Source organism: Macrobrachium nipponense, chromosome 36 (genome assembly GCF_015104395.2).
Source record: "Macrobrachium nipponense isolate FS-2020 chromosome 36, ASM1510439v2, whole genome shotgun sequence".
NCBI lineage: Eukaryota > Metazoa > Arthropoda > Malacostraca > Decapoda > Palaemonidae > Macrobrachium > Macrobrachium nipponense.
This window is the reverse complement of record NC_087220.1, coordinates 63,249,625-63,262,861: the sequence shown is the minus strand read 5'-3', so window position 1 is coordinate 63,262,861 and position 13,237 is coordinate 63,249,625. Positions and strand designations below refer to the sequence as shown.

The window sequence follows — 13,237 nt, the reverse complement described above, 5'->3', positions numbered from 1 at the left end:
CGAGAGTTTTTATGGTAATAAATAGACACTCTCTCTCTCTCTCTCTCTCTCTCTCTCTCTCTCTCTCCTCTCTCTCTCTCTCGTCTCTCTCTCGCTCCTCTCTCTTCTCTCTCTCTCTCTCTCTTTCTCTACCCTTCCCCCCCCCTCTCTCTCTTCTCTCTCTCTCCTGTCTCTCTTCTCTCTCTCTCTCTCTCTCTCTCTCTCTCTCTCAGTCCTGGGCTTAAAGACAGAGAACAAAACCAAGTGAAGTATCGTAGAAGGTGACTTACTACAAAGATTGATTACTATTTAATACTTAACTTTTCATATATCTACCTTTTGAGGGAAATTAATATAGATACGAATTTACCCAAATTTAAAAAAAAGCAAAAGTAAAGCAAAAAATCTAAGCCAAAAAAGCTAAGCAAAGAAAAACTAAGACAGAAACGCTAAACCAGGGAAAAACCAAATCAAAGAAAAACTACGTCACATTAAAGCTAAACCACAGAAAAACTAAGTCGGAAAAGACCCTAGAAAAATAAAAACCAAACCAAAGAAAAGCTGAAAATGAAAACAAGCACCATTGCAGGGCAATTAGAAAACTAAGAGGAGCCGTTCCAAAGAAACGCCTTTTTAATTACTACTACTAACCCTTAGGCCGATCTATCCAACAACAAAACCGTTTTCGAATCCCGCCAAGAACAAATAATTAAATCCAGTCGTTTTTTCTAACTTCTTACATGTGACCTACTTATTTCAACGTATGAGAAGACTTTCTTCTATACGTAAGTAACCTTTGACCTCAATAAAAAGGATATTTTGACCTTTAGAAGGTGACTGAAAGACTAAGCTTGGGTTGACGGGGTTCCAAAGCATAGGTTGGTTGTCAAGCTTTTGATCTTTATTTTACCCAATAGCTTGATCTTCTAAACTTTTTATGTGTTTAAATGAAAGCTTTAGGGTTTATTAAACTAAATAGACGTTATAGATGTTCGTTTAGTCGTAGAGGACATTGTTGTGGCGTACTGTAGTAGGGTGATTAGATCGTAGGGTAAACAACCGCATGGACTGGCCCAACACACCGACGGTCACGGCATGCCACCCTCCGAAAAAGTACTTAGCTATAACGCGTCCTGACACCGGAGATGGGCATCAGTCGCGACTTCTTGTTGGTAAGAGACGGAGCTAGAGACCTCTACTCTCCTTTCGAAGTAAGTATTTTCTCCAAAGTTAGAAAATAAGGCCAAATTTAAAGCATTAAACAGAGGGTAGTGTAAAGGGTGGCTAACGCAGTGCAAATTTCACTAAAACGCTTAAATACCTTAGAAGATTGACGCCATCTTGATGTTTGTGGAGTCGTTTGTGTCAACAAACTTCCCATTTCCTGTGATAAATCCACACACCACTTGTACCCATAGACGCTGGGGCACTTTCATCACAACAATTGGAACACGGTCACTGACCATGATGTTTTTAAGAAAACTAGTAGGTAGTACTATTTTGGTAGAAGACGACGACGAAGCTTGCACTAGATAATTATTTGAATAGATAGTAAAACATCAATATTTTACATATTTATGAGGATTAATTTGAAAATATTTGTTATTGAAAAAGTAACTCGATTCTGACTCAAATTTAAGTAATTATTTTTTGGAATTAGAACGTTCTTTTAAGTCCTGTATTATGACGTCATGACATCTTGATTTACGTACCTATTGTAAATGAATTGCTATACTCAACTTTCTTGCAGAACAGATTACCAGTTATTCATGCAGATTGTTATCAGCTAGGGTAAAAAACCGCATGGTACAGGGGTGGACCATTTACGATCAATGTGTACAACCCCAAGAAAAGTACATTATAACGCGTCCTGACATTGGAGTAGAGGTCTTTAGCTCCGTTTCTCACCAACAACAAGTCACGTCGATGCCCATCTCCGATGTCAGGACGCGTTATAATGTACTTTTTTTGGGGGTTGTACATTGATCATACATGGTCCACCCCTGTACCATGCGGTTTTTTACCCTATTCATGTAATTTTTATAATTGTAATGCGCATATGTATCTTTATTATTTACTTTTGGGATATATGAAGATGTTTTACTGCTGGATTTGCAATGACCAGAAAGTCGTTAAAAGAGGAAAGTTAGCATTGAGGAGCATATGATTTGATTGAGAAAAATACAAATTTATACAATAGCTAGCTTGTAAAAAAATACCTGATTACAAAAAACTTGATTGAAACTAAGCAGCATACCTCTATATGGGGTTCAGAGACAGCGCAAGCACGTTTTTGGCAATATTTCTGTAACGAACACTCGTATCAGAACGAGATTTTGCTATAGTGTATTACACCCAGTGCCGTAATTTATTAGGGTATCGTGAATCACTAATCGTAAAGAATAACGACACTTGTCCTTGTACCAAGAGACAAAAACTCATTATACAGAAATGGATACGAACACGCGTAAAAAGCTCCACCTAACCCCCCCACCGCCACCCCTTTCCTTCTTCCTTCCTTCGCCTTCCTCTCTCTCTCTCTCGTCTCTCTCTCTCTCTCTCTCTCTCTCTGTTGCCATTCGGTATGTGTTCACCTCCAAAACTGGGTATAAGACTTACACAAAACGTGGAAATTGGTGAAATTAGCCTATGTATTGAAAGTATATATACATAAATATTAAAGCAATCTTATCATATTGCATACTATGACAACTAGAATTCATGGAAACAGTTTATAATGCATCGGCGTAGTGTTTGAAGCTACACTAATGTGGCAACGATGATTTTGCCATTCTTAGCATGCAAACATTAAAGGTTACATTTATTTCTGGCATACAGTTATTTAAAAAAAAATCAAAATACTAATATAGACTTAAATCAATGAAAAGTGCTTGCACAAAAAAAAAAAAATTATAATCCACTTATCTGCTCCGCGATGGTTTTCAGCAGCCAGATGTACGACAAGGTTAGAAACATTGGATTGTATCTACTTTAGAAATATCTGTAATTTTTCAGGGTAATTTGGTTGCAAAAAAAGGGATAATAGACATGAATTAAATAAACATTTTGAAATAACAAAGTAAAGTTGAACTAAGTAATGAGTAAAGTAAACAATTAAGGGAATAAAACTTTGCAGTGTCGTTGTCTGCTGCTCGTAACTGTTTGTGGAGTGAGCGCTTAGGAACCAGGAACAGCAACGTGGTTCAAGTGCAATGTGGAGTGAATTAAGACCAAAATGTGTATAATAACAATCAAATAAGCACTATGGAGTTTCAGTTGTGATGGCAGTAAGGATAAAACCACCAATTAAAAGGTAAAAATGAATTCAGTTCAAACCATGACCCCAGGAATGACAAGTTTCATACTTTCACTAATATAGGCAACAAAATGTTGTTTTATTGTGCTGATTACAACTGCAATTTGAGTAAGATCAATAAACGTTACATATATACGCTAACATTGATCAAATGAGTGCTGGGAAGGCTGGGAAAGATGGTGGACAGTCCGTGACTAGACCGCCAGCCACATGATCGCCGACATATTGGATTTCAAAACTGCCTTGAAAACATATTTTACGAAGAGCGTCACATGCTTATTTTAGTGCGTATGGGGCTTTCATATATCACATTATGTTGACGAAACTTCAATCTTTTGAATGGTATACTTAGAATTGTAATTGTATTCTTGTTTCACCAATTAAATATCGAGTGAATAAGACCCGGCCAGCTTGATGATGGTTGATCGTCCATGATTGTTTACCCTAGATTCGTACAGTCGTTACCTAAGCTTAAACTATTTTTTTTAACTTTATCTTAAGAGCTTGATCTCCTAAACTGTTATTATATGTTTTAATGGAAGATCTAGGTTTTATTTAGACTAGGGGGAACAACTGACTGGACTAGCGGATCCAGTTTCCACCCCATGTGGATCCACCATCTGAAAAAGTACTTTAACACGTCCTGACACTGGAGATGGGCACCAGTCACAATTTGTTGGTGAGGAGAGCAAGAGCTCGAGACCTCTCCTCTCCCTTCGAAGTAAGTATTTTCTCCAAAGTTAGAAATTAAGGTCAAATTTTAAGAATAAACAAAGGTTAATGAAAGTGTGGCTCTACACAGTGCACACATACCTCCATGACGCTTTCAAAATTTTTACTTACAACTCCGAATATTTAGAAGATTGACGCCATCTCAATGTTTGCGGAGTCGCTTGTGTCAATAAACTTCCCATTCCATGTGCTAAATTCACACACCACTTGTACCCATAGACGCTGGGGCACTCACAAAAATCGTAAACAGTGACTTCCAACCACGACTTATCCAAGGGAACTACGATTTTTGGTAGAAGAAGAAGAAGAAGAAGAAGCATGCACTAGATAATTATTTAAATAAATAGTTAAATGGCAGGATAAGGTCATGAATTGCATATTCATGATTATTAATTTGAAAATATTCATTGTTGAAAAAGTAAATAGATTTCTGACTCAAATATCAACAGTTTTGCTATGAACAGTACCTACGGCATTGTTCGTGCTTTTCTATTGTTTATCAGTGTTACCAATTAGTATGTGTTTACCCTCCAAACTAGGTACTATAAGACTTACACAAAACCGGGGAAATAAGTTAAATTAGCATATCTATTTGTAGTATATATACATATTACAGCAATTTAATTATTATTGCATTACTATGACAACTAGAATTCATGGAAACAGTTTGTAAATGCATCGGCGTATGTGTGAAGCTCCACTAGATTGGCAACGATGAGTCATTTTGCCATTTGCTCGTATCTACTTTAGAAGTATCTGTAATTTTTTGGGGTTAATTTGGCTGCAAAAAGGGGATAATAGACATGAATTGAATAAATATTTTGAATTAACAAAGTAAAGTTAAACTAAATAATGAGTAAAGTAAACAATTAAAGGAATAAAGCTTTGCACCTCATAAACCGTGTAGTCACGTGCTGCCTGCAACTGTGTTTGTGGTGTGAGCGCTTAGGATCCAGGAATCGCAACGTAGTTCAAGTGCTATTTGGAGTGAATTAAGACCAAAACATGTATAATTACAATCAAATAAGCACTGTGGAGTTTCATTTGTGATGGCAGTAAGGATAAAAACACGATTACAAGGTAAAAAAGAATTTCAGTTCCAACCATGACCCTGAGAATAAGAAGTTTCATACTTTTACTAATATAGGCAACAAAATGTTGTTTTATTGTGCTGATTACAACTGCAATCTTGAGTAAGATCAATAAACGTTACAAATATATGCTAATATTGTTCAAATGAGTGCTGAGAAGGCTGGGAAAGATGTTGGATCATTTGTGGTTACGTATGGCGCTTTCATATATCACATTATGTTGACGAAACTTCAATCTTTTGAATGGTATGCTTAAAGATGTAATTGTATTATTGTTTCACCAATTAAATATCGAGTGAATAAGGCTGATTCGCGCAATGACGATGGGTCCACTGCGGTGTTTCCCCCTAAATAGATGTTTGCTTAGGCATAGGGGACATTGAAGTGGTGTACTGTAGGCTAGGGTGCTAGATCGTATCATCAAAATGAATGGCAGATTCGTTACTGTCATTAAGCTTAACCGAGCTTTTTAACTTTATTTTAACAGCTTGATCTCCTAAACTATTTATATATGTTTAAATGGAAGCTTTAGGGTTTATTTAGACTAAATAGACATTCATTGGGCATAGTGGAGATTGTAGTAGCATCAAAATGAAGGGCAGATCCGTTACTGTTGTTAGAAGTATTTGGTACAAAAATAGGTTTTTTATTTTTTTGAAAAGTATGAAATAACTTTATGCCGTCTGTCAAGCTAAATACGTTGTTTCTTTGCTTTAGAACATCAGATACTACATTGTTTCTTAGCTTTATGGTCAATGACCGAGTGGCCATCTCTAACGAAATGCGGCCACCTTCCCGAATTTGCTGCCGTGAGCATCAGTCAAGAGTCGTGGCTTATCCAGGCAGCACACCGAGACCTCTATGCTCCTCTTGAATTAAGAGTTTTCTCCTAAATTACAAAATAATGGCATAATTCAAGCGCTTTTTCGGGAAGTGGCCGCATTCCAAGAGAGATGGTCGTTATGCCGCTGCTCGGTCATTTACCCCATAACATCAAATTAATTTATTTAGGTGTAGGCAAAATGAGAGAAGCCTTATTCCTTCACATACACATAATGATGTGATGAAGATGTCTCAGATAGAAGGCTACTATGTGCTTTGCCTAATAGGCTATGTGACATCATGATTAAAAATATAATCATTAATGGCAGTTACAGAGCTAGGCTATGTAGCGTATATATGTAATTGTGCTTAATGGCACAGCTGACACATGTTTGTAGTGACAAGGAGAAGAATTACTGAGAATGGTGTTGATTTAAATCTGGAGTGTGGAGTGAGAATAATTTTATTCAAAGAACCTTCAGTGTATGTACGTATCTCGGATACGACAGAGGAAAATGTCTTAAATTTGCCTGAAAATCTCAGTAAATGTTGTTTCACTGATGTAGGCTATGTAGGTAAACCTTATACAGTCAGTCCCCGGTTAATGGTGGGGATTCCGTTCCTGGCCGAGCACCACTAACCGAAAATTGCTGATAATTATTGTATAAATGGGGTTTGGAAACACCTTAAGCTCCAATAAACTGCTTGTCAACTAAAATAAATCACCGACACCGATAAACTGCTGACTGATGCTTAAATCGCCTAACATCGTTGAAAATTTGGTTACCAATGTTATGACCCAAGCGTCGTAAAACCGGAACGCCATTAACAGATGCCGCTGATAAGCTAGGACTGCTTGTATTACAATACGTAATCAAATTCTAGCCATTGTTTAGGCCTCAAGAGCGTAATCTTTGTCATGGCTATGGCAAAGCAAGTAAAGCTGGAATTCAGTCTTGCACGTTATTGTTTGCATAAGAAAATAGGCTACCTGCATCATTAACTGTACTATATGTGTGTGCAAATTGTGTCTTTATGCCATACAGTACAGAGGCCTGAAAATGTTTATTTTAATATTTGTTAATTAATCACAGCTATGAGGTCATTCAGCGCTAAACTAGAAATTGACAGTGAAAAAGTGTGAAAGGTGTAACAGTAGGAAAACCTAGCAGTTGCACTATGAATCAGTCGTTAAGAGAGGCTGGAAAGGGAGATGGAAGAAAGAGAATTTGAACAGAAGTACAATAAAAAGGAATGGAAGGGGTTGCAGCTAGGGGCCAGAAGGATGCTGCAAAGAACCGTAAGTAATGCCTACAGTGCACCACATGAGGTGCAGTGATGGCACTACCCTCATACAGAGTTTTAACAGATATATGTAGCAGTATCCACCAACAGACTCATCTGAGTCGGTAAAGCCGTCACTGACGTCCTGATTTCTCCTCTGTGCGCTGGTTCAATCCACGAGAGGACAAAACTTTTATCAACTAAAATATTCCCCTCTGTTAACATTGGAAATTGGATATTAAGGGACATTTGTAGCATACGCATGTAGTATATGAATCACGGTGATGTGATAAAAATTCATAACTACATTATAAAAGTAGTATGCTGTAAATCATTTTTATCATAAAAATCAGTATTTAGTTACATCCACAGTATGATAAAATACAGTAATTAGTGAATAAATAGTGTTGCTCTACAAAGAAAAAGCAAATTAGTAATAATTTTAGGTATATGGTCAAGAAAAAATCTGCAAATTAGTGAAAGTTCCCTGTGGAAAGTGAATATGTAATGTGTTCCACAAAAATCTGTGACAAAGTGGACCGCTGAAATGTGAAATGCGTAAAACTGGGGGGGGCCACTGTATGTAGCATTGTGGTTTCCAAGGGTAACATGAAATTTCATGTACATTAAATATACTAATAGGCCCAATATGGCCATATTAAACTTGGCTTCTAGATCTTCTAAATCTTTTGGCGAATCTTCCAAGAACCCTTCCATCATGGACCATCATAAGACAAGCTTTGAGGCAACCTCACTCATATGCTTCTACTGTAATCTTCAGTTCCTCCAATTATGTGCTTGGGAGGTTATCAAGTGACATCTTGAGATAGGAATTTTAGCAGCAGTTATTGCCACACCAGGAAAGACAGAGACTAGATTGTACCAAACCAATAGGTAGGTACATAGTTCTCATAGTAGCTGAATTTTTACTGTACATTGGAAGATATATAGGAAGTTGTACATTACAACGTTAAAAGAGATGCTTTACTGTCTCTGATGCTTCAGAGCTTGCCAAGTGATATTTCTGAACCCATGGAACAGCCTGGAACAGCCTTCTTTGAAGGATATGATGCTGCTAAATCTTTCTATTTACTGTGCTGTTAAATTGAATTAGCTTCATACTCTAGGTAAGTTTCCCATACTAAGTTTGACTTAAAACTCCTCCCTTTTTTGCTCAGAGCTTCTAGATGATATCTCTGGAGAACTCAGTCTTTTTAATGTACCGACTATGTTAAGGGCAATATTTGAAAGATTTCAATATCCTTTTGGCTATGGCAAGTTATTTGACATATGCTTCCTTCCCAGAGTTTGAGGCATCTGTCCTTATGGTCAAGAGTCATGAAATCATGGCTACATATTTTAATCTGACTTTTAATTTGTACTTGAATATTAATATACGTGTACACTTATGAATATATCTACATGGAGGTCCTCTTCCTCTTTAATAAAATTTCATTTGAGGGATCTGTGGTTTTATACTCTATGTCCAATAGTAGTAGCAAGCAGACTTGTGTTGTCACAGTCTAAAGGAGAAAGAATGGGGGCTGGGCCCAGACTTTTTATCTTCCTCCTATCCTCATCCTCTTAAGTTTAAATATGTTGTTCAGTCATGACCAGTTTTTACCTTCTAGATCTTTGTTGAACACACTTCTCCCATTCAGCTGTCTCTGGTACAGCACCTCTACACAGAATTATTCTCTAGCTAAGAGAAATCATCAGGGCAAAATAAAAAAAAATGTTTTCATATGCAAACTCATTACTATGCTTTATGAAAAATTATCACCTTACTCTTCTTGCAGTTCATTCATGCCAAGCAAATAGGAACCTCAACCATCAGAGGTCCCAGGGTTTCGGACACATACTTTGACAAGTATAGAATGTGGGACTGTCCTTTTTCTTCAAGGACATATGTAGGGATTGTGCTGCTATGGATTTAACTGTGGTAATGAATTTGCTTATAAATATTTTTAAAAATTACATTAGGATAACAATGGGTTGCTGGTTGTGGAATATAGAAATTCTTTGAAAGATGTTAGAGCCCTTACTATAGTTGTATACTGTATTAGAAGATATCAGCTTTTAAATGCAATTTTCATGCCTTTATAGCTGGAGAAATGGTAGGTTCAGAGCCTATGTAATCAAGCTGAACATACACTAGATGCATTTATTCCAAATACAGTGTATTTAGCATATCGCAGAATTTAGCTCGTCAATTGTCAAATTCTTTTTACAGATACCGAAGATGGCGTTAAGGTGTCCACAATGTAAAAGGATGTGCTTGCAAATGGCATTCTATGAAGAGCACCAAAAGGTCCATGCACTACAGAAGGCAGAAACAGAGGCAGTAATGGATACTGGATATGCCACTGTCAATGCTGCTTGTGATACTTTTGTAGGTAGGTTTACATGCCAACACAGATGTGGTAATTTTAGAAGCTGGTAGTACTACTTCACGTAGCCATTTGGACGTAACTGACTATGGAAAATCTGTTGCAGATATCAGAACTAAGAAAACTGACTTTCCGGCAACTGCAACTGAGCCTCAACGAACTGAGAGGGACCCTTTAACCGTTGATCTTGAAGAAATCGCTGCTCAGCCTGAAGAACAGGCTGCTTCTGTTGCTGCTGCTGCCGCCGTTCCTGTTGCTAATGTTTCGCCCGATGTCGAGATCATCGATGTCGTTGACATAACATGCGATGACGACGAGAGTTTTCATTGCGTCCATTGTGAGAAAAGATTTTTTTCACATTCTTTGTACTTGACTCATCTGTTTAGCCATTCTGAACAGCAGCAGTGTCGGCAGTGCAAGGAAAATTTCAGTAATGCCGGCGATCTGGAAGTTCACATGATAGAGCACAGCCTCTTAGAAAAACAGGCTGTCCACCGCTTTAACAGATGTACAAAATGCAATGCTGCTTTCTTCTCACAGAAAGTCTTCGTTCAGCATCATGCTAATGCTCATATTAAGAATTTATTAAGGTGTCAGGTGTGCGAAGAGGAATTTTCTAGGATAAGCAGATTTCAGTATCATGTGCTAAAGCATGTTGGGCAAACCATGTATGTGTGCTATGAAAAATGTGGTTTGGTGTTTGGTGACAAAGCGTCCTTAAAAAAGCACACTTCTTTTCATAAAGCCTCTAGTTCCAGTAAAACTGGAGAAGTGAGTGTGCATCAGTGTTTTGACTGTGCTGTGTGCTACTTCGACAATTTATCCGTTTTGGAACACAGACACAAGTCACATAAAGCCCAAAAACCATATCACTGTGAGAAGTGTGACGAAGTTTATTTTGTGGAGAAGTTGTATAAGTCCCACAGTTGCTTTACAGAACAGGTGTAGTCTTCTGTTATCCAATGGTTTATAGGAGGACATGTGTTTTATTCAGATGCAAATTTTATCGGTCCCACAGTTGCCATAGGGAGCAGGTGTAGTATTTTGTTATCCAGTGCTTTGTAGAAGGACGAGAATTTTATACAGATACTACTGGTATGAGTGAAAATTCATCCACATAAATCTCCTGGCAATATGAGGTGACAGTTTGCAAATTAAAAAAAAAAACAATAAAATTTACAATATTCCAAATTGTTCCTTTACTGTACTTTGTTCCACTTGTTATTTGTATGCATTTTGTACATTAGGATTAGTTTAGAAGTTGATTTTTTTTCCATTTCTTTTCATAAAACATAAAGATCTCTCTTCATATTATATTTTTTTATTCATTCTTTTGGACTGAAAATGGGCACACATCCAGGTTAACCAGAAATGTTGGGTGGACTAGATGTGCTTTTTGCTTTGTATGTGTATGTCAATACCAAATGATGAATCCAAGAGTAAATGGTGCAGTGTTTTAAGAGAGGGGTCAAACCGTTAAATGAGGCAAATTGGTTCCTTCCCAGTCACGTCATTTGGCAGTCTGCCTTATTCCTTCGTACTTTAGTTAGCCTCCTTTTGCCTTTCTTCACCGTACACCATCATTGTTTCATTCCTTCACTGAGTTATTATTGGTTCCCATGATTACAGGAACAAGGCATGTTTCCTCTCTCACATCTTAAGTTGAGAATGTGATTGGTCAGAGGTAGTGTTTTCCAATTGTGAATAGAATTGCTCTTGTAGTCAGAGGGAAGAGAAGTCAGAGCCTGCAGTCTTTATCATTTGTTAGCCTGTGAAGGTAGCTTCCTCCTGGTAAGATCAATCCAGTACAGCTATTTAGAGGCTCCAGTGGAATTTTACCTCATAGGCTCGAGTTGAGGAAGAGCGGTTGATGTCTTCATTGAATGATTATTAGTCATTCAATATTGGACTTCCACCACCTTACGCATGAGTGCAGCCTCAGAAAGATGCTAATCTGTGTACTTGATATTTTCCCAAGTAAAGAAAATTGAAGTTCAAGTATACTATGTCTCCAGTTCTTTCAAGATGTTCCAATTTCAGAGACTTTGTCAGAGTGTAACATCATTGCTCAGCTTCTCATCACCATGGTGTACTATTGGAACCATTGTATATCAAGTTATGTATTCCAAAATGCAGATATATCACACTATATTCCCTTGTGCTCTGCACTCCGTAAATCCTGCCCCTTCCTGTGTCTTTATGCAAGAGGCCTTCTCAGGGAGGAGATAATGGCATTTGTCCTGTGATCCATCAGGATACCCTTGCAGAAAACAGGTCACTTGTCTCTCAAGAGATACCCAAGATTTATATCAGTTGTCCTAGTTTTGGCTTCAGTTGACTCCCAGATTGTCTTCAAAGAAGATACCTTGATGCCTGGCTGCTTTTGGCTGTAACGTACGCAATAGCAACTTTCCCAATATAAAAGTGGCTCCTTTATAGTACAGGGTATTGAGATTGTTATCACCAGGGAGTCAGATGTAATCCCCTTTCAGCAGATAGACATGTCCAGCACTTATGTTAGTTTGTGTCTTCTAAAAATCTTGCAACCTCATGAAGCAGAGACTGCTGGTTTCTTTTTGGTAGTCTATTTATGATTGATTAATGTCACTGGAAAACCTTGGCCTCAGGTGGCCTGGTATTTTTTGCAGTGCTAGGAGAAATAAAAGCTTGTTTTGTGCAATAGGTCTAGAGGATCTATGTTGGTGGAAGGACTCATATATTTTGCTGGAATATGCTGGCTTAGGCACAAATGATGACCTACCCTAACCAAACAACTCAGCGCTATTGGAAGTCTGGTTCCTATGCTGGCCTATGGAAACAGAAAGTCTAGATTTTTACATTGTCTTGTTTTCCCGAAGTAGTAGTTGTGAATGGCTTTCACAGGACGAGTAGAAGAATCTCTTCATTAACTGTGGAAACAGTTCCAGGTATTCACTACAAAGTCTATAGTAAACAACAGACATCTGACCTCTAGCATGTGCCACTACCCAACAAAGCATGCAGCTTGCAGACATGTCGTGAGGATGCATATGCCAAGAGAAACAGTCTTCATAATATGATCTATAAAAGGCAATTTATGTAAAAAGTTTGTATGATTTAAAGACCAGAAAGAAGTCAGCAAAGATGGGAATAGTGGAATTGGACCATATTAATACCCCCTCTCACTACACCAGTCAAAGAATCTGCTTTAACTGACAGATAATAGGCTCTGTCTCCCCCAGGCCACTGGCTGTAGTGTGAGGGACTACTTTTCTCCTTGATATTGCAATCCTATGTATGTATTGTTCCTATCTTCTGTCAGACCCCCAGTATTTTTAAAGTCAAACCCTCACAGGCTGATTGTGAAAGGTGTAATTAGCTTGCAAAGGTAAAGAAAATTGGTCAAATGAATACTAATGACAGAAAACTGATGAGACTGCCAAGCAGAAATCTGGTTAATTCCAGTGGAACCCTTTTTACAGCACTACAGACACAAACTTAATTTGTACTTTCAAATGGGTTTATGGGGTGCATATGTTAAGTCTTGCTATTCCATCCAGTAGACGAGGAGAGGTATGTGTCAAGGGAGATACAACCAAAAATGTGGGCACTATATGAATGATGGACAGTTATGAAACAATATT

General features: G+C 37.8%; 1 protein-coding gene across 2 annotated transcripts; it reads left to right on the top strand.

The window, feature by feature from the left end:
• The first annotated feature begins 610 nt into the window (after positions 1–610).
• LOC135203782 (zinc finger protein Xfin-like) lies at positions 611–13,237 on the top strand. Of its 2 annotated transcripts, XM_064233754.1 has the most exons (4): positions 613–764; positions 9,024–9,166; positions 9,458–9,620; positions 9,721–13,237. In XM_064233754.1, exons 2-4 carry the CDS (start codon positions 9,152–9,154, stop codon positions 10,560–10,562), a joined length of 1,020 nt encoding a protein of 339 aa, XP_064089824.1. In that variant the 5' UTR covers positions 613–764; positions 9,024–9,151; the 3' UTR covers positions 10,563–13,237. The 2 variants fall into 2 exon arrangements, with proteins under 2 accessions (XP_064089825.1, XP_064089824.1); XM_064233755.1 differs by lacking the exon at positions 9,024–9,166 and having other exon boundaries at positions 611–764; positions 9,721–10,937.